A 26341-nucleotide genomic window follows, 5' to 3' on the forward strand; every position below is an offset into this window, starting at 1 on the left:
CTGTTCGCTTTGCAAGGAAATATGCCCCAGAGTTAGTGAATGCAATGAAGTTTCACTGTGCAAATAATAGCCAATCAAGTGCAATCAAAATAAAAAAACACAATTTTGCTATGACTGGGTGATGGAAGTCAGCAAAGCATTCACTAAGCTCTGGGGCAAAATCCCTTGCAGAGTATAACTTCCCTTGCAAAGTGAACAGCCTATTTGCCTTTAGTTAACAATCCTAACCTCCACAGAATGGGTCCTTTGCACTCCTTATCCTCCTGTCTGGCACAAAGAAAAATTATACACTTTGACTAAGGTTAAAATAGTTAGTAAGGTTGAATAAAGACACCAGTCCAGCCTGAGTGAGTGTCTACAATTGTCCCTATCCCTGTACATTGCACACTCACATTGGTCCTTACCCACAAGGAGCCCACAATGCAAGGTCCCCATATATATATACTGGGGCCAATTTTGGACAGAAGCCAATTAACCTACCAGCATGTCTTTGGAGCGTGGGAGGAAACTGAAGTACCAGGAGGAAACCCACACAGGCACAGGGAGAACATACAAACTCCAGGCAGGTAGTGTTGTGGTTAGGATTTGAACCAGTGACCATTTTTACTGCTAGGTGAGAGTGCTAACCACTACACCACTGTGCCGCCCGAAATTGAATCAATCTAATAAAGATGAATCGTTTTCCTATAGTTTAACTTTTTTTTAATGTTTATAAAATAATCCAAAAGGATGATCTTGCTTCAAGCAAAAAGCATATTGGAGAGTTATGCTTAAAGGAGATGTCTAGCCTGGGCTTTTCAGGCTGGGCTTCTCCTCTGGGTCACAGGAGTGCAATTAGTTTTACACTCCTGTGACCTGTTTTCAGCAAGGCAGTTGAGGCAGCGTGTCATCCTGACTTAGGAAGTATGGATCCGCCAGCTGCCTTAACTGATGGCAGTCTCAGTGATCCCCACCCATCTTCTGCTCAGTGCTCCAGTAAGCGTGGAGGAGTAGAGCAGGAGAGACGCTGACTGACAGGCAGCATCTCTCCGCTCTGGGATCTGTGAGAACCGAGCCATTGGCGATGTTTGGTGACTCGATTCTCAGTGCAGAGATGCCACCTGGACAACTGCAGCATCGATCTGATGCTGCATCCACCTTGGTAAGTATGATTCTAAAAAAAAAAATCTCTTTTAACCACTTAAGGACCGAGCCTCTTTCTGAGATTTGTTGTTTTAACACCATAGAGAATAAAATGGCGGTCATTGCAATACTTTCTATCACACCGTATTTGTGCAGCAATCTTACAAGGGTACATTTTTAAATTAAAAATAAGACAATATTTTTTTTATATTGTGAAAGATAATGTTACGCCGAGTAAATTGATACCCAATATGTCACGCTTCAAAATTGCGCTCACTCGTGGAATGGCGACAAACTTTTACCCTTAATAATCTCCATAGGCGATGTTTAACAAAATTCTACAGGTAGCATATTTTGAGTTACAGAGGAGGTCTAGGGCTATAATTATTGCTCTCCCGCTAATGATTGCGGCAATACCTCACATGTGTGGTTTGAACACCGTTTTCATATGGGGGCACTGCTCAGGTATACGTTTGCTTTTAATTATTATTTTACCTTTTATTTTTTATTTTTACACTGTTCTTTAAAAAAAAAAAATTGTCACTTTTTATCCCTTGTAATAGAAAGAAAGCATGAGAGGACCTCTTAAATATGAGATCTGGGGTCAAAAAGACCTACAAAATAAAAAAAAATGAAATGTCATTTAAAATTTTTGTTTTTTTATTGTTACTTTAAGAGCTACAGTCGCTATACAATAGTATGGAGATGGGTGGGCCATCTTCCCCTCACTCGTCTCCATACCAAGCCAGGAAGAGACCCTATCGCCTCTGCCACCAAGCAGCGGAGGGCACCGGAGAGCAGCGGGAGGGGGGCCTATACCGCCTCCAATAAAAGTGATCTTGTGGCAAATCCACCGTAGAGACCACTTTTATCAGAAACCGGATCGCTCACTGAGGAAGAGGATACTGGGGTTATGGCAGCTAGCTGCCGCCATAACAACAATATCCCTCTTCAAAGTGCCGAGGTATATCAGCGTGAGCCGGTCCAGAAGTGGTTAAACAAACATGCAAAGCAGTGTGTGGTAATGCACTTAAGCCTATCAGAAACGTATTCACATGAATCCAAAAAACGTTAAATTTCTGAATGCTGTTTTTTGATTGGCTGTAAGGGCTTACTGCCACTAGGAATGTTGAAACAATTTGATTAAATGCACCCACTGTTATCAGTAGCGTGCGTAACAATAGGATTAATCATTTTACATTTCTCAGAAAACTAAGCTGCATTTTCGAAAATCATTTCCAACATTTGCATGGACTTATAGATGTGATTTGTGCCAACTGATGACTGGGTTGGTGTTGCTCTAATAATAATAATAATCTTTTTTTCTTGGAGTATGTCCATGTATATAATTTTAAAAGTGGTAGACATTTGTGTTCCTTGTCAAAGCAGTCTAGCTCAAAATCTGTTGTAAACACTGCCAACTCAGATATGCATCAGCTGCCTTCTGTTGGCAAATGTAAACTTCACAGTTTCTTTGTGAAAGAGCTGTGATCCTGATTAGTATACTTAAAGTAACTTGTTTTCTTTTCTATTAAAGTGACAAACATGTTATACTTACCTGCTCTGTTGCAGTGATTTTGCACAGGGCAGCCCGGATCCTCCTCTGCTTGGCTGGCTGGGGTTCTTGGCCCCTCCCTCCTGTTTAGTGTCCCCACAGCAAGCAGTTTGCTATGGGGGCACCTGAGCCAAGCTGCAGCTCTGTGTATCCTGTGGGTCGGCCTCGTCCCCTCTCTCTCCTGATTGGTTAACTGAGTTTGAAAGCAGTGGGAGCCAATGGTGCTATGTCTATCAGCCAATCAGGAGGGAGAGTCCCGGATGGCTGTAGCACTCATGGACATTGCTGGATAGAGAAGGCGCTCTGGTAAGTATTGGGGGGACTGCTGCACACAGAAGGTTTTCAATCTTAATGCATAGAATGCATTAAGATAAAGAACCATGTACCTTTACAACCACTTTAAGATTATTGAAGTCGTCTATGGGAAGGAAATACAATGAGAGGAATATACTCAGACTGGAGCAGCCAGAGTTTGGAGCAGCTGTGCATGGCAACCAATCATTAATTTTTGTAGGTTAAATGAGCAAGCTGAAGATAGAAGGTGATTGGTTGGCATGTATAGCTGCTCCAGAATTTGATAACCCAGAAGGGTTGGGTGATAGTGGGAGAATAGGCACATGGCAACCAATCAGCCTCTATCCTTCATTTTCATAGGTTAAATGAGCAAGCTGAAGATAGTAGCTGATTGGTTGGCATGTATAGCTGCTCCAGAATTTGATACCCCCCCCCCCTATGTGTTCATATATAAATTTTGGGCAGGAAAAAAAACATATATTTGCAGCACCAACCTTATTCCTCAACTGCATATACAGTATATAATACTTGTTTAGTCTGGCGGACCTTAACAATTTGCTGTAGTTACCTTATTCCACAGTCTCCAAACAGGACAGTTGGGTGATAGTGGGAGAACAGGAAAGAAGGATTGGGTGATAGTGAGCGAACAGGACGGATAGGTTGGGTGATAGTGGAAGAACAGGACAGATGGTTTGGGTGATAGTGGAAGAACAGGACAGAAGGGTTGGGTGATAGTGGGAGAACAGGACAGAAGGGTTGAGTGATAGTGGGCGAACAGGACGGATAGGTTGGGTGATAGTGGAAGAACAGGACAGATGGGTTGGGTGATAGTGGAAGAACAGGACAGAAGGGTTGGATGATAGTGGGAGAACGGGACAGAAGGTTTGGGTGATAGTGGAAGAACAGGACAGAAGGGTTGGGTGATAGTGGGAGAACAGGACAGAAGGGTGGGGTGATAGTGGGAGAACAGGACAGAAGGGTTGGGTGATAATGGGAGAACAGGACAGAAGGGTTGGGTGATAATAGGAGAACAGGACAGAAGGGTTGGGTGATAGTGGGAGAACAGGACAGAAGGGTTGGGTGATAGTGTGAGAACAGGACAGAAGGGTTGGGTGATAGTGGGAGAACAGGACAGAAGGGTTGGGTGATAGTGTGAGAACAGGACAGAAGGGTGGGGTGATAGTGGGAGAACAGGACAGAAGGGTTGGGTGATAGTGTGAGAACAGGACAGAAGGGTGGGGTGATAGTGGGAGAACAGGACAGAAGGGTGGGGTGATAGTGGGAGAACAGGACAGAAGGGTTTGGTGATAGTAGGAGAACAGGACAGATAGGTTTGGGTGATAGTGGAAGAACAGGACAGAAGGGTTGGGTGATAGTGGGAGAACAGGACAGAAGGGTGGGGTGATAGTGGGAGAACAGGACAGAAGGGTGGGGTGATAGTGGGAGAACAGGACAGAAGGGTTGGGTGATAGTAGGAGAACAGGACAGAAGGGTTGGGTGATAGTGGGAGAACAGGACAAAAGGGTTGGGTGATAGTGTGAGAACAGGACAGAAGGGTTGGGTGATAGTGGGAGAACAGGACAGAAGGGTTGGGTGATAGTGGGAGAACAGGACAGAAGGGTTGGGTGATAGTGGGAGAACAGGACAGAAGGGTTGGGTGATAGTGGGAGAACAGGACAGAAGGGTTGGGTGATAGTGTGAGAACAGGACAGAAGGGTTGGGTGATAGTGTGAGAACAGGACAGAAGGGTTGGGTGATAGTGGGAGAACAGGACAGAAGGGTTGGGTGATAGTGGGAGAACAGGACAGAAGGGTTGGGTGATAGTGGGAGAAGAAGGCTGGATGATATTGCCGGAGGAGGGGCTGGGTGATAGTGAGGGAGCTGCCTGACATTGCTGGGGGGGGGGGGGGTGATGATTCAGGGTCGTAGGATAAGTAGCAGCTACAGAAATGCTGCCAGCCAGCCTGAATGCTGGTAGTAGCATTTCCTCTATACGTGTCCCTTGGCCTGATTGGCTTTGTAAGAGGAGGACTGAAAGGGGCTTCTGGAAATTGAAAGACAGACAGATCTGATCAGAGGGAGTTAGTAATCAGGAGGTTGCACTGTAATGTTCTAACAATCTGATGGGCCTGCAGAGAGGAGGAGGAATTAGTAGAACTACTGGTGGCAGAATCACCCATGGGTAAAACAAAATTATGAGGCTAAATATAATGGTAAACTGTGCCGGAAAAACAAAACTCTAACCTAGCTTTTATATTATTAAGGATGATTGTAAATGTAGATCCTTATACTGCCACAAAGTTTTATTAATTTAACCTTTTGTGCTGTGGATGCAAAGGTTTATATAAGCGCATATACCATATGTTTCATAATAATTTATTTCTCAGGTTGGAAGTGATAGATGAAGATAAAGTAGTCTTATCATCATCCTTAGACTGCGCAGTGAGGCTCTGGAGCCTGAATGGAGAATTTATAGGTAAATGGATTTTGGTTTTCTTATATACAATACTTTGTGTATAATATAAAATATTGATATATATATGTATATATATACAGTAGATCAGTCATGTTCTTCATGACTCTTCATCTACATGAGATTTAGTAACTGTTCTCTATTAAAGTGAAACTGAACCCTCTTATCCTTTACAGTCAGGGAATTGCTATCTTATAGTTTAATAGTTACTAAGGTTGAATAAAGACACCAGCCCATCCAGTTCAACCTGAGTGAGTGTCTACAATTGTCCCTATCTCTGTATGTTGCACACTCACATTGGTGACCTGCATGTCTTTGGATTGTGGGAGGAAACCGGAGTACCCGGAGGAAACCCACCCAGGCACAGGGAGAACATGCAAACTCCAGACCCTTCTTACTGCTAGGATGAGAGTGCTAACCACTACACCACTGTGCTGCCCCTAGAGAACCTAGTGAACCTAGTGAATGATGAATATGAGACATTGCTAACTGGGCTATTGATGGGATGGACTCTTTGTGGCTGGAGCTTTAAAGGGATGAAGCAAACAGGAAATTAATTGTGGGTGTATGCTATAGGTCCCTTATCATTAAGGAGGAGGAAGAGACTAATCTACTTTCACAGTCAGACATGGAGGGGAGGCAGGGCAGTATTATGATCATGGAGGACTTCAGCTATCCTGATATTGAGTGGGTAGAAAAAACTACGAACTAAACTAAGGCTTGCCGATTTTTGAAGGAGATGGAGGACAATTTCTTGAGTCAAATTGTGGAAGCCACAACTAGAAATAATTCTCTGCTGGAAGTAGACATAATTTAAGAAATAATGATCACAGAGTATTTACATTTGCCATAAATTACAGGAAAAAGGGTTTACGAGTATAAGACAAGAACAGAAAATTTCAATAGAGCCAACTTCACTAAGCTATTCTCCATAATACATGACACTAAGAGCCCTTTCACACTAACAGCGTGGCCTCGGCAGTGGTAAAGCAGCCCTTTATCATCGTTTTAGCTGCACTTTTTGCCCGCTAGCGTGGTGCTTTTAACCCCCTCTAGTGGCTGAAGAAAGGGATAAATGCACCCGAAAAGCACCGCTGCCGAAGTGCTTTGCAGGCACTTTTGCAGCGGGGCCCATTCATTTCAATAGGCAGGGGCGATGGAGAAGTGGTGTATACAACACTCCTAAACCGCTCCAAAGATGCTGCTTGCAGGAATTTTTCTAACGTCCTGCAAGCGCACCGCCCCAGTGTGAAAGTGCTCAGGCTTTCACACTGGGACTGCAGGGGAGGCATTTTTCAGATGCTATTTTTAGTCCTTTAGCGCCTGAAAAGTCCTCCAGTGTGAAAGGGGTATTAATGGGATCAAATTAAAACAAAGAGCAAGCAAGAAAAGTGGGAGTGCTTTAAAGTGGAGCTCCAGGCTCCTTCAGAAAAAAAATAAAAGTCAGCAGCTAGAGATACTGTATCTGCTGACTTTTAATATTAGAACACTTACCTATTCACAAATTCAGCGGCGTCTTTACCTGGCCTGATTTTTCAATCAGCTCTCGTGTGCTGCCACCACCATCTCAGCTAAAGAAAACCATCAGTGAAGCCTTGCGGCTTCAAAGCTGGTTTGCTACTGCGCATGCACGAAGCGCATTGGTATTTGTGAATGGCCTGGCAGTGGGAGAAAGAAGGAGGGGTCTCGGAGTTTACCCCAGAAAAGTCAGCTGGAAGTGGGAACCTGTCAAAACCAGGAAGAGGCAAACAAGTGGAAGTTCCCCTTTTGGGCGGTGCTCCACTTTAATGAAATGGCATTAGTCAGTACGTTCCAATGGGCAACAAATATAAAAGAACAGAGGTTAAACAAACTTGGGTGGCTAATTTCCAACATAAAAAGGCTCATTAATAAGAAAAAAATGTCCTTTATACATTTTAAGGCAGAAAGATCAACGCTGGCTTTCCAAAACTACAGAGAATGCAATAAGAAATGCAAGCGAGCGATAAGGGCAGCTAAAATAGATTACGAGTGACACATTGTTGAGGATAATATAAAGAATACCCAAACATTTTTCAAATATACTGTAGCCCCCTGTTCCCAAAAATGGGGCTATAATGTAAATTTAGTAACCAGCTCAGATTGAATATACAGTGCCTTGCGAAAGTATTCGGCCCCCTTGAACTTTTCAACCTTTTGCCACATTTCAGGCTTCAAACATAAAGATATAAAATTTTAATTTTTTGTGAAGAATCACCAACAAGTGGGACACAATTGTGAAGTGGAACGAATTCTATTGTATATTTTAAACTTTTTTAGCAAATAAAAAACTGAAAAGTGGTGCGTGCAAAATTATTCGGCCCCTTTACTTTCAGTGCAGCAAACTCACTCCAGAAGTTCAGTGAGGATCTCTGAATGATCCAATGTTGTCCTAAATGACTGATGGTGATAAATAGAATCCACCTGTGTGTAATCAAGTCTCTGTATAAATGCACCTGCTCTGATAGTCTCAGGGTTCTGTTGAAAGCGCAGAGAGCATTATGAAGACCAAGGAACACACCAGGCAGGTCCGTAATACTGTTGTGGAGAAGTTTAAAGCCGGATTTGGATACAAAAAGATTTCCCAAGCTTTAAACATCCCAAGGAGCACTGTGCAAGCGATCATCTTGAAATGGAAGGAGTATCAGACCACTGCAAATCTACCAAGACATGGCCGTCCCTCTAAACTTTCAGCTCAGACAAGGATAAGACTGATCAGAGATGCAGCCAAGAGGCCCATGATCACTCTGGATGAACTGCAGAGAACTACAGCTGAGGTGGGAGAGTCTGTCCATAGGACAACAATCAGTCGTACACTGCACAAATCTGGCCTTTATGGAAAAGTGGCAAGAAGAAAGCCATTTCTCAAAGATATCCATAAAAAGTCTTGTCTAAAGTTTGCCACAAGCCACCTGGGAGACACACCAAACATGTGGAAGAAGGTGCTCTGGTCTAATGAAACCAAAATCGAACTTTTTGCCCACAATGCAAAACGATATGTTTGGCGTAAAAGCAACACAGCTCATCACCCTCAACACACCATCCCCACTGTCAAACATGGTGGTGGCAGCATCATGGTTTGGGCCTGCTTTTCTTCAGCAGGGACAGGGAAGATGGTTAAAATTGAGGGGAAGATGGATGCAGCCAAATACAGGACCATTCTGGATGAAAACCTGTTGGAGTCTGCAAAAGACCTGAAACTGGGACGGAGATTTATCTTCCAACAAGACAATGATCCCAAACATACAGCAAAATCTACAAAGGAATGGTTCACAAATAAACGTATCCAGGTGTTAGAATGGCCAAGTCAAAGTCCAGACCTGAATCCAATCGAGAATCTGTGGAAAGAGCTGAAAACTGCTGTTCACAAACGCTCTCCATCCAACCTCACTGAGCTCGAGCTGTTTTGCAAGGAAGAATGGGCAAGAATTTCAGTCTCTCGATGTGCAAAACTGATAGAGACATACCCCAAGCGACTTGCAGCTGTAATCGCAGCAAAAGGTGGCTCTACAAAGTATTAACGCAAGGGGGCCGAATAATTTTGCATGCCCCACTTTTCATTTTTTTATTAGTTAAAAAAGTTTCAAAAATCCAATAGATTTCGTTCCACTTCACAATTGTGTCCCACTTGTTGGTGATTCTTCACAAAAAAGAAAAATTTTATATCTTTATGTTTGAAGCCTGAAATGTGGCAAAAGGTTGAAAAGTTCAAGGGGGCTGAATACTTTCGCAAGGCACTGTATATAGTTTATTGGTTCTGTCCTGAATTTGACTGTGTTGTGCATTTCCCACTGTTGCCAGTAGGTGTCACTAGTATTACAGGGCAGTGTAAGAATAACAACTAAGTTAAAGCGGGATTCCACCCTAAAGTGGGTCCCAGTGACAGCGCGGAGATTTCCTATTGCGCGGCGCGGTTCGCGCATGCGCAGTAGGGAACCGGGAAGTGAAGCCGAATCGCTTCACTTCCTGATTCCCTCACCTAGAATGGTGACTGCAGCAGCCGAGAGCCGAGCGATCGATCGGCCTCGGCTGCCGGCATCGCTGGAACCCGGGACAGGTGAGTGTCCATTTATTAAAAGTCAGCAGCTGTAGTATTTATAGCTGCTGGCTTTTAATATTTTTTTTTTTGGTGGAATCCCTCTTTAAAGAGGAAGTAAACCCTGATGGGTTTACTTCTTCTTTGTCTCCCTGCAAAGTAGCCCATTATGTGTCACTTACCTGACACAGGAGCCAGCGATGTCACTGCTGTCCCCTGTAGTATGGAGCGTCCATCTTCTTCCGGCTATCGCTGCTCCGGCCACTCACAGCGCCGGAGCAGTGATGGCGTCACTCCCACACATGCGCATCGGAGCCGCCACTAACGGCATATCACAGTTAGCAGCGGCATGCTGCTAACGGCAATGGTGGGCCTGCGCGCCGCTGTCTATGGCGCATGCGCTGTAGACAGGGGTGACTGTCTTTTAGTAAATATCCTACATGGTTTAGGAGATATTTCTTGGACCTACAGGTAAGGCTTAATCTAGGCTTACCTGTAGGTCAAAGTGGTTTGTAAGGGTTTACAACCACTTTAAGCTGTAATGAATATTCTTTTCCCAGAAACAGCCCAGTAGGAGGTTCCTGGTTGCTGTGCATTCTGGGAAGGGGTATTTATTGGACAGATGCCATGTGCTCTAGTCAGTCCTGATCTCGTGGCCCTCCAGGCCTGGGGGTTACGCTTCTGCAAGCTATACAAGTAGGCTCAGAAGCCCGTCTGGGGCCTAGTACTTCTGAGGTGGTCCTTAGGCTGTCTTGCCTGTTTGGAAGAAGCCGAGCCAATCTGAGGAGATCCAGGGGGAGGACCCTTGCTGGAGAGAGCCAGGATGAAGGCTGGTCTCTCAGAAGGGCCTGGTGACTTACTTGGAGGATGCACCTATGTCTAACCTACCCTCACAGTACTGCCGGGTCGGCTTAAGGGTTCTGGTACTGTGACGCTGTTCTACAATCCAATTAAGGTAACACATTCCTGGCTTCTAAGTTTGTGAGAGAGACTTATCCAGGTATCTGCTGGCTGCTAAGTCCTGTGATAGAGACTTATCCAGACAGCGTATTGTTTGTTAGGTCTGTGGCAGAGACTTATCCAGCTATACAAGATTCTGCCAAGAGAAAGCTTTTTGTCCTTTATCCTGAAGAGTCTGTAAGTGATCTGCTACAAAAAGGTTTCTGAAACCTCCCCTCAACCTCTTTACTACTACTTCTTTCAAGTTCTTTATTAAAGTATTAAAAACTACCTAAAGTTACTGGCACCCATATTTGTTCTAACTTCCCATTATAGCCATGGACTGAGCCCTGGGGTGAATGTAAGCCCGCTCCCTGTCTCTGGAGGTACCTGTCTGCTCCCAGTATACTCAAGGGGGCGCTACACTAATAGTAAAAAGGCTGGGACAGAACATATTGGCCCCACAAAGGATGATCAGAGAAATTTGATAATACCCTATTCATCCACTTTTCCCAGTCACCCACTCACTTCTAGCTTTACATCTCCATAAGTGGAAAGTTCTGTAATGCTTTGAGGTGAACTGAGCATGGTTGGTAATACTTGAGGAAATTTGTACATCAAGGATCAACATTTCTCACACTTATCATACAGATATTACAAAATGTTTCATTTTTAGAGTTCATGTTATATTAGAGACTCTGCAAGTTCATTGACATATAGTATATGGGCATTGGTAATGTGGCTGAGCTCATAGTTTCAGCTATTAAAAATTTTCAAACAATATAAAACCACTTAGCAGAAGCAAGGAAATAACATCTCAGGTCAGCCAATGACCTAACAAAAAACTTAAGACTGGAACAGAGAGAAAATGTGAAAAGCAACAACTGCTGCAATGGAAAAATCAGAGGGTCGGTATCAATAATAGCTATCACATGGATGCTTTAAATCCATAGCAATAAAACAAGAATAAATCCTGAAACAAGATGCGGACTATCTCTCACCAATTGCGATCCTTCTCTATCCAATCCTACATTTTATTTTGTAATGCTTTAAAATACACTTTGCGATTTTATCCTTGAAATTGTAATTTTGGATCCCTCTTATTCTTGTTATTTTTACGCTAGCCATTGCACAAAATTAAAGTACAGTGGACCTTCAGTAATTTTTTTAACTTTCCATCCATTAAATCTTCTGCCCTTGTTGTTTTAACTTTAGATAGTAAAACTTTTTTTTTTTTTTTTTGCCAGTAAATACCTTATACAACCCACTTCATGTTTCTTGTCTGAAAAAAAAGCTTAGGTGTATGACTAGGGTTGCCACCTTTTCTTCAGGTCAAACCCGAACACTTTAGCGGCATTTTTTTTTTATAGTATAAACTATACATATATTATGCTATTAAATAACATTTCTAATCATATGAAGTTAAGAACAAGAGTCCCCCTTTATGTCAGAGTCCACAGAGTTCCCCCTTTTACATCTGAACTTGCAGAGTTCCCTTTCACTGTAAAGGGGGACTCTGCAGACTCTGATGTAAGGGAGAACTCTGGGGACTCTGACCTAAGGGATGCTCTTGGAACCCATATTTATGGGGGATACTGAGTACTCTGATGTACAGAGAAGACTCTGATGTAAGAGGAAACGCTGTGGCCTCTAGTGTAAATGGGAACTCTGATGTAAGGGGTGCTCTAAGAACCCTGATTTACCTTAGTGTATTCACTCAGAGGCAGGAGAGTTCAGTCACAGACAGGGATGGATGGTGAGCTCACTCACCCCTTGGCAGTCAGCACCTCTCATCCAGATGTAGCTGAGACTACTGGATTTCACATTTCCGGCCCCAACTCACTTTCCTATTCTAAGGCACATCCCTGGCGATTGGAGTGTGGGCAGACACAGAGGGGTAGGGGTGGGATGGAAGAGGAGCAGATCGAGCCCTCTCTTGTCTCCTGTCTGTGTGTGTGTGTGTGTGTTTGGGGGGTTGTTAGTGTTGGCTTTGGGCATTATGAAAGAGAGTGTAACAGACACTCTCAGCTTAGACAACTGCAGCCAGCAACTCTGCTGGAAAGCCATAGTCCAGTCTAAATAATGTGTCCTGGTTTCAGGTGGTCTGAAACCCGGATGCATGATTGCAAACCCGAACTGTCTGGGTGAATCCTGGACAGGTGGCAACCCTACATATGACATCATGCACAGCTCTCACTCTCACTCTCGTTAGAGTTTGCCAGGAAGGGAGGGGGGTGAGTTATAAGAGAGCCAATAAGAGCTGCAGAGCTGGACGTGTGCCTCTGTGGGTCTGTGTAAATCCAGGAAGTGAACAGGCATCAGCTTCAGCTGCCCACAGTTAAAATGGATGGAGCCAGACTTGGTGGAGGGAGATTTCTGTTTCTGTTTCCGCTGATCATCCTTGAGATGTTTCTACAACTTGATTGGAGTCCACCTGTGGTAACTTCAGTTGATTGGATATGATTTGAAAAAGCACACACCTGTCTATATAAGGTCCCACAGTTAACAGTGCATGTCAGAGCACAAACCAAGTCATGAAGTTAAATGAATTGTCTGTAGACGTCCGAGACAGGATTCTATTGAGGTACAGATTTGGGGAAGGGTACAGAAAAATGTACCTCAATTATCCAGAGCACAGTGGCCTCAATCATTCATAAAAGGAAGAAGTTTGTAACCACCAGAACCAAGAATTTTGGAACCAACCTCAAAGAGAGAGGGCCAAACTGAACGATTGGGGGAGAAGGGCCTTAGGGAGGTGACCAAGAATCCAATGGGCACTCTGACAGAGCTCCAGTGTTTTTCTGTGACGAGAGGAGAACTTTCCAGAAGAACAACTATCTCTGCAGCACTCCGCCAATCAGGTCTGTATGGTAGAGTGGTCAGACGGAAGCCACTCCTCAGTAAAAGGCACATGACAGCAAACCTGGAGTTTGCCAAAAGGCATCTGAAGGACTCTCAGACCATGAGAAACAAAATTCTCTGGTTTGATGAAACAAGATGGCAAGCATCATGTCTGGAGGAAACCAGTAGCCGCTCATCACCTGGCCAATACCATCCCTACAGTGAAGCATGGTGGTGGCAGCATCATGCTGTGGGGATGTTTCTCAGTGGCGGGGACTGAGAGACTAGTCAGGATCAAGGGAAAGATGAATGCAGCAATGTACAGAGACATCCTTGATGAAAACCTGCTCCAGAGCACTCTGGACCTCAGACTGGGGCAAAGGTTCATGTTCCAACAACCCTAAGCACACATCCAAGATAACAAAAGAGGGCTACGGGACAACTATTATGTACATAATATAACTGGGTACCAACATTTACAGGTAAAGATCCAGGGAAAATCTGATTGCCTCTCTGGGATCAGGAAGGATTTTTTCCCCTGCTGTAGCAAATTGGATTTTGCTTTTCTGTTTTTTTTTTTTTTCATCTTCCTCTGGATCCACTATGGGTATAGGATTTATATGGGATTGTATGAAATTATTATTATTATTTTTTTTTTTATATGGTTGAACTAGATGGACTTGCGTCTTTTTTCAACCTGACTATGTAACTATGAAATGGCTCCGTAGAGAGCCGGTCAAAATCTCCTGCTATTGCAAATTGGATGTGGAGAACCCGCATTCAATTCGTAATGGTGTGAACCCAGCCTAAAAACAATGTAAAATGTTTTCTTTAGGACAAAGATGCCGAGTGACTGGCCCCTTGTGTTCAGTATACAGAAGTTATTGAAGCAGCACCAGGAAGAATACACTGGCTAAATGTAGCATACGATTCTACTTTAAATGTCTACATCACCAGCAACCCTTGGTGTGTGAACTTTTGAATGTGAAAGATTAGATACAGCCAAGCTGGGCCTATGCAAGTTTAAAAATAAGATCATTCCTGGAGTTCAGCTTTAATGACTACACCTAGAAATAAATGTATTAAATAAATTAAATCAATAAAAAAAATAATAAATGAATACATGCAATCTCTGTAAGCTCACCATTGGCATAGAGAGGTTTGGTGTACAGAAGCAGTCTCAGGGACAGAAAACCTCCTCCACAGACTTCGTTTGTAATGGGCGCAACTGTTACCTTTTCATTCATTCATTCATTCACTCATTCATTAATATTGTATGGGAATTAAGAAGAGATTTATTGAATCTATTTGTTCTCCCACGCATAATAGTTTGGCTAAAGGAATACATTTTTAATCAATTTATTTTTATGTGTATTAAGATATGAAATGTCAAGAACATTGTGTGTTGTTTTTGGTAATTAAAGTGGCTGTAAAGAGTTTAGCTTAATGCATTCTCAGCATTAAGGTAAAAAAAAACCCTCCATGGTCAGCTTCTCCCCCAGCCTCCCTTATACTTACCTGAGCCTGATCTCAATCCAGTGCTATGCACAGAAGAAGCAGCGCTCTCTTCTCTCTCTCTCTCTCTCTCTCTTTCCTCTCAGGACATGGCGGCAGCAGTGGGAGCCATTGGCTCTTGCTGCTGTCAATCCAATCCTGTGAGGAGGAAGCAGGGAGTGGGGCCAAGACACTTTGTGTCAATAGACACACACACCCCTACTTGGGATCGAACCCACACAGTGCCCGCATAGCAAGCGGCTTGCTATGGGGGCACTCATAAGGGAGGAGTAACCAGGAATGCTGGCAGGGGACCCCAGAAGAGGGGGATCTGAGCTGTTCTATGCAAAACCATTGCACAGAACAGGTAAGTATAACATGTTTATTTTTTTTTTTTTTTTATTAACCTTTAGAGTCAATTTAGGAGCATTGTTTATGCACTTTTCTTGTAGCCAGAAAAAGAAACACAGATATTAAAATGTCCAGTGCCAGTGTACACAAGTCCATTCAGTGTAGTGATGGGTACCTGCTGGACTAAGCCATTCTAGAGTGATACCTATTTTATTGTGATAGTCACAGATGGGTCTATTGCATGGTTCCAGCTAGCCTTGGTATTTGGTGCTTTTAGTGCAACCTATGCAAACTCCACTCTCTAAAATGTTTTCAAATGTCAGTACACTCCCTCCCTGACCACTGCGCCCGCTTTCACTGACCTTAAAAATTCTGGATGACCCCCCCCCCCCGCTTTACTTACCTGAGCCCCATATTTCTGATGCCAAAGACGCGCTCTCCCACTCTCGACGGGGTCTCGGCTCTTGATAGCAGTTCAGCCATTGCGGTCAATCAAATACAATGATGCAAGCGCCAGGGGGCAGGGCCGCGTCCGGCATTCGTGACTGTAGACACAAATGTTGGACTCAGGAGCTCACAGGCAAGTTAACCCCCCAGGAGAGCGTTTCTCCCAGGGGGTTATCTGCTGTGGGGAGGAGCTGCGAGAGCCCCAGAAGACGAGGTTCGGGACAGCCCTGTGCAAAACGAGCTGCACAGTGGAGGTAAATATGACATGTTTGTTATAAAAAAAAAAAAAAAAAAACTACAATCACTTTAACTAGGTGGATGCAGCATGGGTCTGATGCTGCATCTGTCCCTGCTGGCTCTAAGACTGAAAACCAAGTGGTTATGCTTTGGCAATTTGATGACAATGACTTTCAGACAGTGTCCCCACTTATAATGGAACATACAACACTGCTACTATAAAGCAACACTGAAAAACACTGGCTGTACACTATAAAGTCTGTTTGTACAATCTCTCTTACGTCTACCAGCAACTATGTAGTGCAAGGGCCTCAATGACTGGATACAAACTAATGGGATTGATATGTTTCATCTTGTTTTGACAATTTTAAAAATTGCACCAGAGACTGTACAATCAGATTTCATAGTGCAAGACCATGCACTTGGGCTGAATGAGAAAAAGTCAATAAATTTGCCCATCCTTGCTAAACAGCATGAATAGAGGAATCTTCACTGACGGTAATCGTAGCTGCCTATATATAGTACATCAGGCATGTCCTAAGTCCGGCCCGCGTTCTGGATGGCCCGCCTAATTTTGACATGTACATCTTTTGTGGCCCCCAACAAATCCCTGAGCACCGGGGGCCACAAAGGATATATATGCTGGCTGCCTTGGAGGGGACGGGGAGGGGGCAGGACAAGTGTCGTACACTCAGAAGAATTTCCTGTTTACACAGCGGCCTTTGTAAAAGGAAGTCCCACCTGCTGCGCTGCCATTGGAGGAATGTTCTGTCCATCATAGGAGGTGGGACTTTCTATTAAAGAGGCCCCCGAGAAAACAGGAGTTTCTCCTGTATGTCTGTTGGCGCTCGTCCCGCCCCGCTGTCTCCTCCAAGGCTGCAGGTGGCCATGGATCAGGCTGCACTGATGACATTCATGTCAATGGGGGTGCTGCATTCATGACAATGGGGATGTTTCATTCATGACGGGGGGTGCTGCATTCATGACAATGTGGGTACTGCATGCGGTGCATACTAGCTCATTATGCTTTTTGCCTTACAGGTTTTAAAAAAATAAAATACATTGTGGCGGGTATACAACCACTTTACAACTTTTGTCGTGCCAGGTAGTGCCAACAGGCCCACTCACAGCTCAAAACTGAGTCAATTCAGCAGGAGTTTTAGAAAAATCAAGCTGCAAAATCTTAAAACTGGCCAGAATGCCCAAATCTGATTAATTATTTTTTTGGATAATCTCTGTACAACCTGGCCAAACCTTTCCTCTTTTCAGCGAGACAAGGAAAGCAAGGTGTTAACCACATTTGCTCTACTTCAATCTGTTATAAGAATAGCAATATTTTATCAGTGAGTCTAGGGCAGAGGTAGGCAACCTTTTGAGCACAGTGTGCCGAAAAATGATTTCAAAGAAATTGAGAGTGCCGATTTATCACGAAAAAATGTCAACTTCACACTCTCAATCACAAAAATTTTTTTATAAAGTAAATACTGTAAACTACTTCAGTAGTGAGGAATTAACATCCTGCACTCTTACGCCTCAGATGAGCCCCAATTCATTCACCTTCACACTTCAGATCACTGTCCCCCCTGAAAATCTGTTTCACCACTGTACCCCCCTGCACATCTGCCCCACCACTGTACTATCCTGTATATCTGCTCCACCAGTGTATTACCCTGCCTTCTGTCCCATTGCTGAACCCCCTTCTCATCCCTCCCACCAATGCACACCTGCCCCACCACTGTATCCCCTTTCTCTTCTGTCCCTCCACTGTATCCCAATGCTCTTCTGTCTCACTTCTGAATCACCTTATCATCTGTCCTAACCCTGAACTTATCTGCCGCATCACTGTAACCCACTTTATCTGCCTCACCTCTGTACCCCTTCTCTGGCCCAACACTGAACCCCCCTGCTCATCTGGCCCAACACTGATCTCCCCTGCTCATCTCTTCCACCACTGTACCTCCCTGCACATCTGCCCCATCACTGTACCCTCCTGCTCTTCTGTTCCACCTCTAAACCCCTCCTGCTCATTTTCCCCACCGCTGCACTCTCCTTGATATGCTCGATATGCAGAGTGGTGAAAGGATGTGATGTCACATACAAGCATATGAAATGGATGCGCAATGATGAGCTCAGGTCAGGGGCATTTCCAGAAAGCAGTGGGCCTGTGTGCAGGATCATAAGTTGGGCCGCTGCAGCTGAGAAAAAGTGGTTAGGTGTGATTTTCTTTGTGCTGAATACTGGCTGTGGCTTAAAGGGACACAGAGTGCAGGGGTTCAGTAGTAAGTGACGCAAAGGTTCAGGAAAAATTTCAACAAAGCTCCCAGAAGCTCAACATTAATTCCACAAACTGTCACCTGATTGTGGTTTTCTCAATCACAGTGAAATCCCTTCTTTCTGAGATTGGTAGTGGTAACCAAGTGTGTCATCTACCCCAAGATGGTGGACGGAGCTAGCAGGACTGTGATTGGCTTTAGCAGTGGCAATTAGTCTTCTATTTGGATTTTCAGGTTTGCTATTTTGTAACAGCTGTTTAGTTCAAAGATCCATGAACACCCCAACGTTAGAGGTTCTGACCCTTCAAACTGAGAGGAACCAGCTGTGGATAGTAGTGTGGATTATATATAGATGCCCCCTGTAAGATCATTGGACTAGAAGTACTATCCAGCATAGTTCTATGAAATTCTAAAATAAAGGATTAACGTACTTTATATATCTAATTTTAAATTAATTTGAATGATTATTATCATAATTGTTTGAAAAATAACAGAATATTACCACCCGGTACTAAAAGAATATTTCAGTAAAGACCTTATACAGTAGATGTGGAAATGAACAAATGTTATATATACAAATATACAAATGTATAATTTGTTTTTATCACTAGGAACATTTGGCCAGGCAGACCCATGGGAGGTTTTTACACCAGCTTCTTGGAAGCATCCAATGGTACCTTTTGAGATCCTTATTGATCCAGAGAGTATGCCTGTACATCCAGTACTGGAAGCAGATGAGCAGGAAGACCATTCTACTCAAGAAAAAGAAAAAGCTAAAGAAGTTTCAGATATAAAGGTTTGAGAACGTTGATAAGAAATATTATATACAGACTTCTATCTTAAAGAGTAGCTCCGGTCATTATGGAAAAAAATGAAAAGCCAGCAGCTACAAATATTGTAGCTACTGACTCTTAATATACAGACATTTACCAGTCCAGGGATCCACCTAGGAAAGTTCTGCAGGTCTCCAGCACTGGCATCTTGATTGTGGGAATCCAGCTGAGACTTCCTGGTGTTTTACAGCTGACTTTCCTTTGTATGTGCAAGATATGCTGCATTCTGAATGGTCCCGCAGTCTCCTGGAATATATGACGTGTCTCAGGAGGTTGCAGGTGGGGCTCGCTAAGCTGCTCGCTTAGGCTGGTCAAGCAGAAGTGGGAGCAGGTAGGTACCTGCCATAAATTGATACACATTCCCAGAAAAAAACCCTCCAAAACAGCAATACAGGGGGAGGGGGCCGGGGGTTGGGGGTGGAGTAAAATCAGCCGAACTTTCCTTTTCTAGTGAAGTTCTGCTTCTTTAAAGAGGAAGTAAACCATGGTGGGCTTTAGTTCCTCTTTATTTCCCTGCAAAGGTAAAGCATAATGGGCTACTATGCATCGTATAGTAGCCCATTATGTGTCACTTACCTGACACCGAAACCCACGCTGACGTCGTTGTCCCCATGAGACTGGCCGAAGTCACGTGTCGTCACTCCCGCGCACTGCGCGTGGGAGCCGCCAGTCACGGCATGACCCCTATTACAAACGACACGATGTGCCCTTTCTAAAGGGCGCATGCGCCGTAGTCATCGCCGCTCATCATTTTAGTAAATATATCCTAAACCGTTTAGGAGGTATTTCAAGCACCTACAGGTGAGCCTTAATATAGGCTTACCTGTAGGTAAAAGTGGTTGTACAGGGTGTTCAACCACTTTAATTTGGTTAACAGTAGAAACAGACTATGTTTAGGTGTACAAATCTTATGAGGAGTTTGCTGTGGAAGAAGTCGATTGTCCTCCACGGAGCCCTGATCGCAACTTTTGGGACAAATTGGAAAGATCTTCTCATCCAACATCAGTACCTGTGCTTTTTTTTTACCTAAACAGGCACAGATTCCCACAGACACACGAAAATTTGATGGAGTAGAAAACCAGCCTAGAATAATATGAAATGTAGAAAAAATGGCTGTAGTCACAGTGATCTGTCTTCATCTGTTTTAGTAGCTGGTAAACCTTGTTGCTCCTGATTCATATCTGCTCAGCTATGACTTGCGGGGGAAAAGGAGTGGTCATAAAGGTTAAACTCTTGAATTCTTCTATGTACCCGTCCTCCATATAACTGTTGGAATCATGGGAACACCATATTCTCAGAAAAGCTTTAACATGTTATTGCAACTTCAGAAATAATTTCTTTTTATATTTATGAATGTGGGCTAAACTAAAAAACAGTACTGCTCTAATGCTCCAGAAGGTGAGTCCTGTGGCTGGTGACATTGTATGCTGGTTGGTATGTAGACTCACTGACCACTTTATTAGGTACACCTTGCTAGTACAGGGTTGGACCTCCCTTTGCCTTCCAACTACCTTGATTCTTCATGGCATAGATGCAACAAGGTGTTGGAAACATTTCTCAGAGATTTTGGTCCATATTGACATGACAGCATCGCGCAGTTGCTGCAGATTTGTCGGTTACACATCCATGATGCAAAACTCCCGTTCCACCACATCTCAAAGGTGCTCTATTTTATTGCGATCTGGTGACCGTGGAGGTCATTGTAGTACAGTGAACTCCTTATCATTTTCAAGAAACCAGTTTGAGACGATTTTAGCTTTGTGACATGGTACGTTATCCTGCTGGAAGTAGTCATCAGAAGATGGGTACACTGTAGTCATAAAGGGATGGACATGGTCAGCAACAACACTCAGGTAGGCCATGGTGTTTAAACAATGCTCAGTTGGTACTCAGGGGGCCAAAGTATGCCAAGAAAATATCCCCCACACTTTTACACAACCATCCCCAGCCTGCACTTTTAATACAAAGCAGGATGGATCTATGTTTTAAATTTTGTTTACGCCAAATTCTGACCCTACCATCTGAATGTGGCAGCTGAAATCGAGACTCCTAAGACAAGGCAATGTTTTTCCAATCTTCTATTGTTCAATTTTGGTTACCCTGCATGCATTGTAGCCTCCGTTTCCTGTTCTTAGCTGACAGTAGTGGTACCTGGTGTGGTCTTCTGCTGCTGTAACCCATCTGCTTCAAGGTTTAAAGCATTGTGCATTGCGAGATGGTATTCTGCATAACTTGGTTGTAACAAGTGGTTATTTGAGTTACTGTTGCCTTTCTATCATCTCAAACTGGTCTGCCCATTCTCCTCTGACATCAACAAGGCATTTTTGTCCAGACAACTGCTGCTCAGACCAGGCTGTCTGGCACCAACAACCATGCCATGTTCAAAGTCACTTAAATTCCCTTTTCTTCCACATTATGATGCTCGGTTTGAACTTCAACAAGTCATCTTCACCACATCTAGATGCCTAAATGCATTGAGTTGCTGCCACGTGATTGGCTGATTAGAAATTTGTGTTACCAAGCAATTGAACAGGTGTACATAATAAAGTGACCATTGAGTGTATAGATCAGTGATTCTCAACCAGGGTTCAGTGGAAACCTAGGGTTCCTCCAGAGGTTGCTAGAGGTTCCTTCAGCATTGGGCATTTTCTGCCTCTCAGATAAGTTCCCACTGTTCCCAAGATCCTATTGATCTTTTTAGCTTTCTATAAGGAGGTAATTCTTCCCAATGACCACAAGTGTAAGGACCAGTCTTCCCATTGACCATCACACTAATGTTTCATGAACTGTAGATTTCTCATTTTTATCAGGGGTTCCCCCGAGACCGGAGAACTATTTCAAGGGTTCCTCTTTGTTGAAAAGGTTGAGAAAGGCTGGTATAGATTGTGAGGCTCAGCTTAGACTACAGAAAATAGTGCCTGGCTGCTCACAGGATCAGCAGACTGTAAATCAGAACTGGTAAAATATGATATAAATTGGCTTCAGCTTGGTTTTCCACCCATAGAAGACCCCCCCAAATGCATTTTGCCTATGTAGGGCTTAAAGTGGTTGTAAAGTCAGAAGGTTTTTTGCCTTCATGTATTCTATGCATGAAGGTAAAAAACCTTCTGTGTGAGGCAGCCCCACCAACCAAACTTACCTGAGCCCCCTCTCTTTCCAGCGATGTCCAAGAGAGCCTTGACTCCCTGGGGACTTGAACTCCTGATTGGCTTTTGGCAGCAATGAGAGCCATTGGCTCCTGCTGCTGCCAAGCAAAGCCAGTGAGCCAATAAGGAGATGGAGGGGACGGGCCAAGCTGCAGCACCTTGTCTGACTGGACACACAGAGCAGAGGCTCAGCTCAGGTGCAGCTCAGGGCATGTAGCAGGAGGGAGGGGCCAAGAGTGCCAACGTGGGGCCGAGAAGAGGAGGATCGGGGCTGCTCTTTGCAAAATCACTGCACGGCACAGGTAAGTATGACATGTTTGTTTTTTTAAATAAAAAACAAGACTTTAATATCATTTCAATTATAGAGTTGTAAACATTCAGGTATATATAGCATCATCATCCACAGAGAAGAAAGTGCCATCCAGATGGTCTGTTCCCTTGCCTGGTTGACTTATGTGGCAGTTCTATTGTCTGTCGGCTGATCCTAATTCAAATTGCACTAAAGACTGACCTAAAATAAAGGTAATTCAGATTCATAAGCAAACTGGTAGCTGGTATTCCTATCCATATAGTGCCCCTTGCCAGTCCCAAGTATGGTGTGCCAGCTAATTGTAACCCACAAATGAAAAGCAAATATCCCTCGCTATTCTTGGACACATAATCACAGGATATGGTAAAGGAGCACTTAAACATAAATGGCCAGCTCTAACTGACGTATTCTGCTGCAGGCTATATGAACACTCAGACATATCTCAAAGATAGCAGCAGCAAAAAAATAAAGAAACAAAAACAGTAATAGAATACAAGCATTGTTCTTTATTCAAAACAAAACAAGATCAATATCCATGGAAATCACTCTCACAGAAAATAGGCTTAAATAAAAATGTAATAAAGAATGATAGAAAAAGATAATGTATACAGTGAGGGGAAAAAAGTATTTAAACCTCCTCTGATTTTCTGTTTGCTCCCTGATAAAGAAGTGATCAGTCTATAATTTTAATGGTAGTTTTTTTTTAAAAGTGAGAGACAGAATAACAAAAATATCCAGAAAAACTCAAAAAAGTTATAAATTGATTTGCAATTAAATGAGTGATGTATTTGATCCCCTATCAGTCAGCAAGATTTCTGGCTCCCATGTCTCTTCTATACATGTAACGAGCCGAGATTAGGAGCACTCCCTTAAAGGGGGTGCTCCTAATCTCAGCTTGTTGCCTATAAAAAATAAAAAATAAAAACCTGTCCACAGAAGCAATCAATCAGATTCCAATCTCTCTACCATGGCTAAGACCACATTGCTGTCCAAGGATGTCAGGGAGAAGACTGTAGACCTACAAAAGGCTGGAATGGACTACAAGACTATCGCCAAGCAACTTGATGAGAGGGTGACAACAGTTGGTGCCATTATTCGGAAATGGAAGAAACACAAATTAACTGTCAATCTCCCTCGGTCTGGGGCTCCATGCAAGGTCTCACCTCCTGAAGATTAAATGATCATGAGAACGGTGAGGAATCGCCCCAGAATTATACGGGAGAATCTTGTCAATGATCTCAAGGCAGCTGGGACCATAGTCACCAACAAAAGAATTGGTAACACACTACGCCATGAAGGACTGAAATCCTGCAACACCCGCAAGGTCCCCCTGCTCAAGAAAGTACATGTACAGGCCTGTCTGAAGTTTGCTAATGAACATCTGAATGATTCAGAGGAGAGCTGGGTGAGAGTGTTATGGTCAGATGAGACCAAAATCAAGCTCTTTGGCATCAACTCAACTTTTGGGGAAGAGGAATGCTGCCTGTGACGCCAAGAACACCATCCCCACCCTCAAGCATGTAGGAGGACACATTTTTCTTCTATGGGAAGGAGAACCAAGATTCTTTTAAAGCCAATTTTCATCATCTTTTACTATTTTAGCTTTATAGTCTGCTGATCCTGTGTGTGGCAGGGTGGCATTTCTGAATTGATGGCTTTAATCCTGCTAAAAGATGACAATGCTTTGTCCCTATCTTCTATTTATGTCCCAGCTTTGTCACCCTATCACATGCTCTCCCAATGGAGACTAAATGTGGCCATGCCAATGCACAGTTTACATGCATGCCATCAGCAGCCCTGCCCTGAAAAGAGAAGCCCAGCAATCATTGGTGTGCATAGAGCTGAAGTGGCTGCTAAGAAGCAGCAAGATCAGCAACACTGAGATGCAACAAAGAATGAAAAAAAAAAGAGGACAATTATTTTATAAAATATGGCAGTTTTTGAGGGTTATTACAAATTCCTGTGCAGTCTTATATATTCCTCTTTTAAACGCCATTTGAGGATAGTGAAGTTTGGTCTCCCTGCATGAGATGTCAAAGGAGCGAAAGTTGGAGATTTCTTCTCCTCTTCTCTCCAGCCATTGGGGGAATGCGACATGCTTTTGCCTCAGTGAATCAATGGTGTATATTAAGTGTATTTGTATACGCTCTGCCAACAGATTATGGAAATTTTTTGATATATTTGTTACATATGTAATGGATTTTGTCTAATCTATTATAGAGAATGGTACAATTTTTCATCCCTGAAGAAGATTATACTGTCTAAAATATCGAAACATGTTGGATGATCTGCTTATTCCGTTTCCACTAGCTTCTGGAGGTCTCGGAACACATAAGCAGACAGTATCACTCTCTCACTATTCAATTGTTTTTAGATACTATGTAGAATATGCAGTGCTTGTTCTAATATTCTATTTTTCTTCTTTTTTGTTATGTACATTTTAACTATGTTAATAAATTTATATGTTTTATAATTTTTTCTTCTTTATATTGTTGCCTTTATAATCCCACTCAATAGAGGTTTTTTTGAATTTGTACTTATTAGAAGGGATGATGGCAACTACATGCCACTGGTTATGAGCTAGAATTTTTTCTGCATTGGGGGTTATTTACTAAAGGCAACTCCACTTTGCACTGCAAGTGCAGTCGCTGTTGAACCAAGGTGGACATGCAAGAAAAAATGAAAAACAGAATTTCAGCTTGCACATGATTGGATGATAAAATCAGCAGAGCTTCCACTCATTTCAGATCTACCCCTTAGATTTAGAGTGACTGCACGTCTAAGTGCACTTGCAGTGCAAGGGGGTTTTGCCTTTCGTAAATAACCCCTATTATGTCTTAGCAAACTAAATGTAATCTATATAATAAATGTATATCTACTTTAACCACTTAAGCCCCGGACCATTTTGCAGGCCAAAGACCAGAGCACTTTTTGCGATTCGACACTTCGTCGCTTTAACTGACAATTGCACGATTGTTGTGGGACGTGGCTCCCAAACAAAATGTACATTCTTTTTTTTTCCACAAATAGAGCTTTCTTTTGGTGGTATTTGATAATTTTTTTTTTTTTTTTTGCACTATAAACAAAAAAATGGTGACAATTTTTAATTATTTTTTACATTTTGCTATAATAAATATCCCCCAAAAATATATAAAAAAACATTTTTTGTTCTCAGTTTAGGCACATACATATTCTTCTACATTTTTTTGGTAATAGGGCATTTTTATTAATATTTTTTTTTTTACTACCTGGTTTCCCCCGAAAATAAGACCTAGCATGATTGTCGGTGACGGCTGCAATATAAGCCCTACCCCCCAAATAAGCCCTACCCTGTTTCCCCGAAAATAATTCCTATCCTGAAAATAAGAACTACAAGGACTTTAACTAGGCCTTATTTGGGGGGTAGGGCTTATATTACAGCCATCACCGACAGTCACGCTAGGTCTTATTTTCGGGCAAACAGGGTAGTAATGGCAGCGATCAGCGATTTTTATTACACATCAGACATTTTTGACACATTTTTTGGGACCATTGTCATTTATACAGAAATCAGTGCTATACAAATGCACTGATTCCTGTGTAAATTACACTAGCAGTGAAGGGGTTAACCACTAGGGGACAGTGTGTGGGTTAAGTGTGTCCTAGGGGTGTGTTTCTAACTGTGGGGGGCATGGCTGTCTATGACATGTCACTGATCTCTGCTCCGATCACACAGAGCAGAGATCAGTGACACTGTCACTAGGCAGAACGGGGAGATGCTTATTTACATTAGCATCTCCCCATTCTTGCTCCCCGTGAGGCGATCGCGGGTATCCCCGCGGCAATCGAGTCCATGGGATCCACCATCAGACTCATGGAGGTTCCGATCGGCGTGTGCGCCGGCGGCGGCGCGCACTCGATGGCACTGCGGCAAATTTAAAGGGACGTACCTGTACACCCATTTACCTGTCCGTTCCATTCTGCCGACATACA

The 26341-nt window shown here is 43.2% G+C and overlaps 1 protein-coding gene across 2 annotated transcripts in view; it reads left to right on the top strand.

Moving 5' to 3' along the window:
- LOC143983938 (cilia- and flagella-associated protein 337-like) overlaps nucleotides 1–26341 on the top strand; it is a 221461-nt gene that overhangs the window by 179763 nt on the left and 15357 nt on the right. For both annotated transcript variants that reach the window (XM_077484093.1, XM_077484094.1), the window contains exons 27-28: nucleotides 5359–5447; nucleotides 18692–18876. In XM_077484093.1, the coding sequence (XP_077340219.1) occupies nucleotides 5359–5447; nucleotides 18692–18876 (274 nt within the window). The remainder of the gene's footprint in view (nucleotides 1–5358; nucleotides 5448–18691; nucleotides 18877–26341) is intronic.

Source organism: Lithobates pipiens, unplaced genomic scaffold (assembly GCF_037356315.1).
Source record: "Lithobates pipiens isolate NorthernLeopardFrog02 unplaced genomic scaffold, aLitPip1_a1.2 Scaffold_16, whole genome shotgun sequence".
Taxonomy (NCBI): domain Eukaryota; kingdom Metazoa; phylum Chordata; class Amphibia; order Anura; family Ranidae; genus Lithobates; species Lithobates pipiens.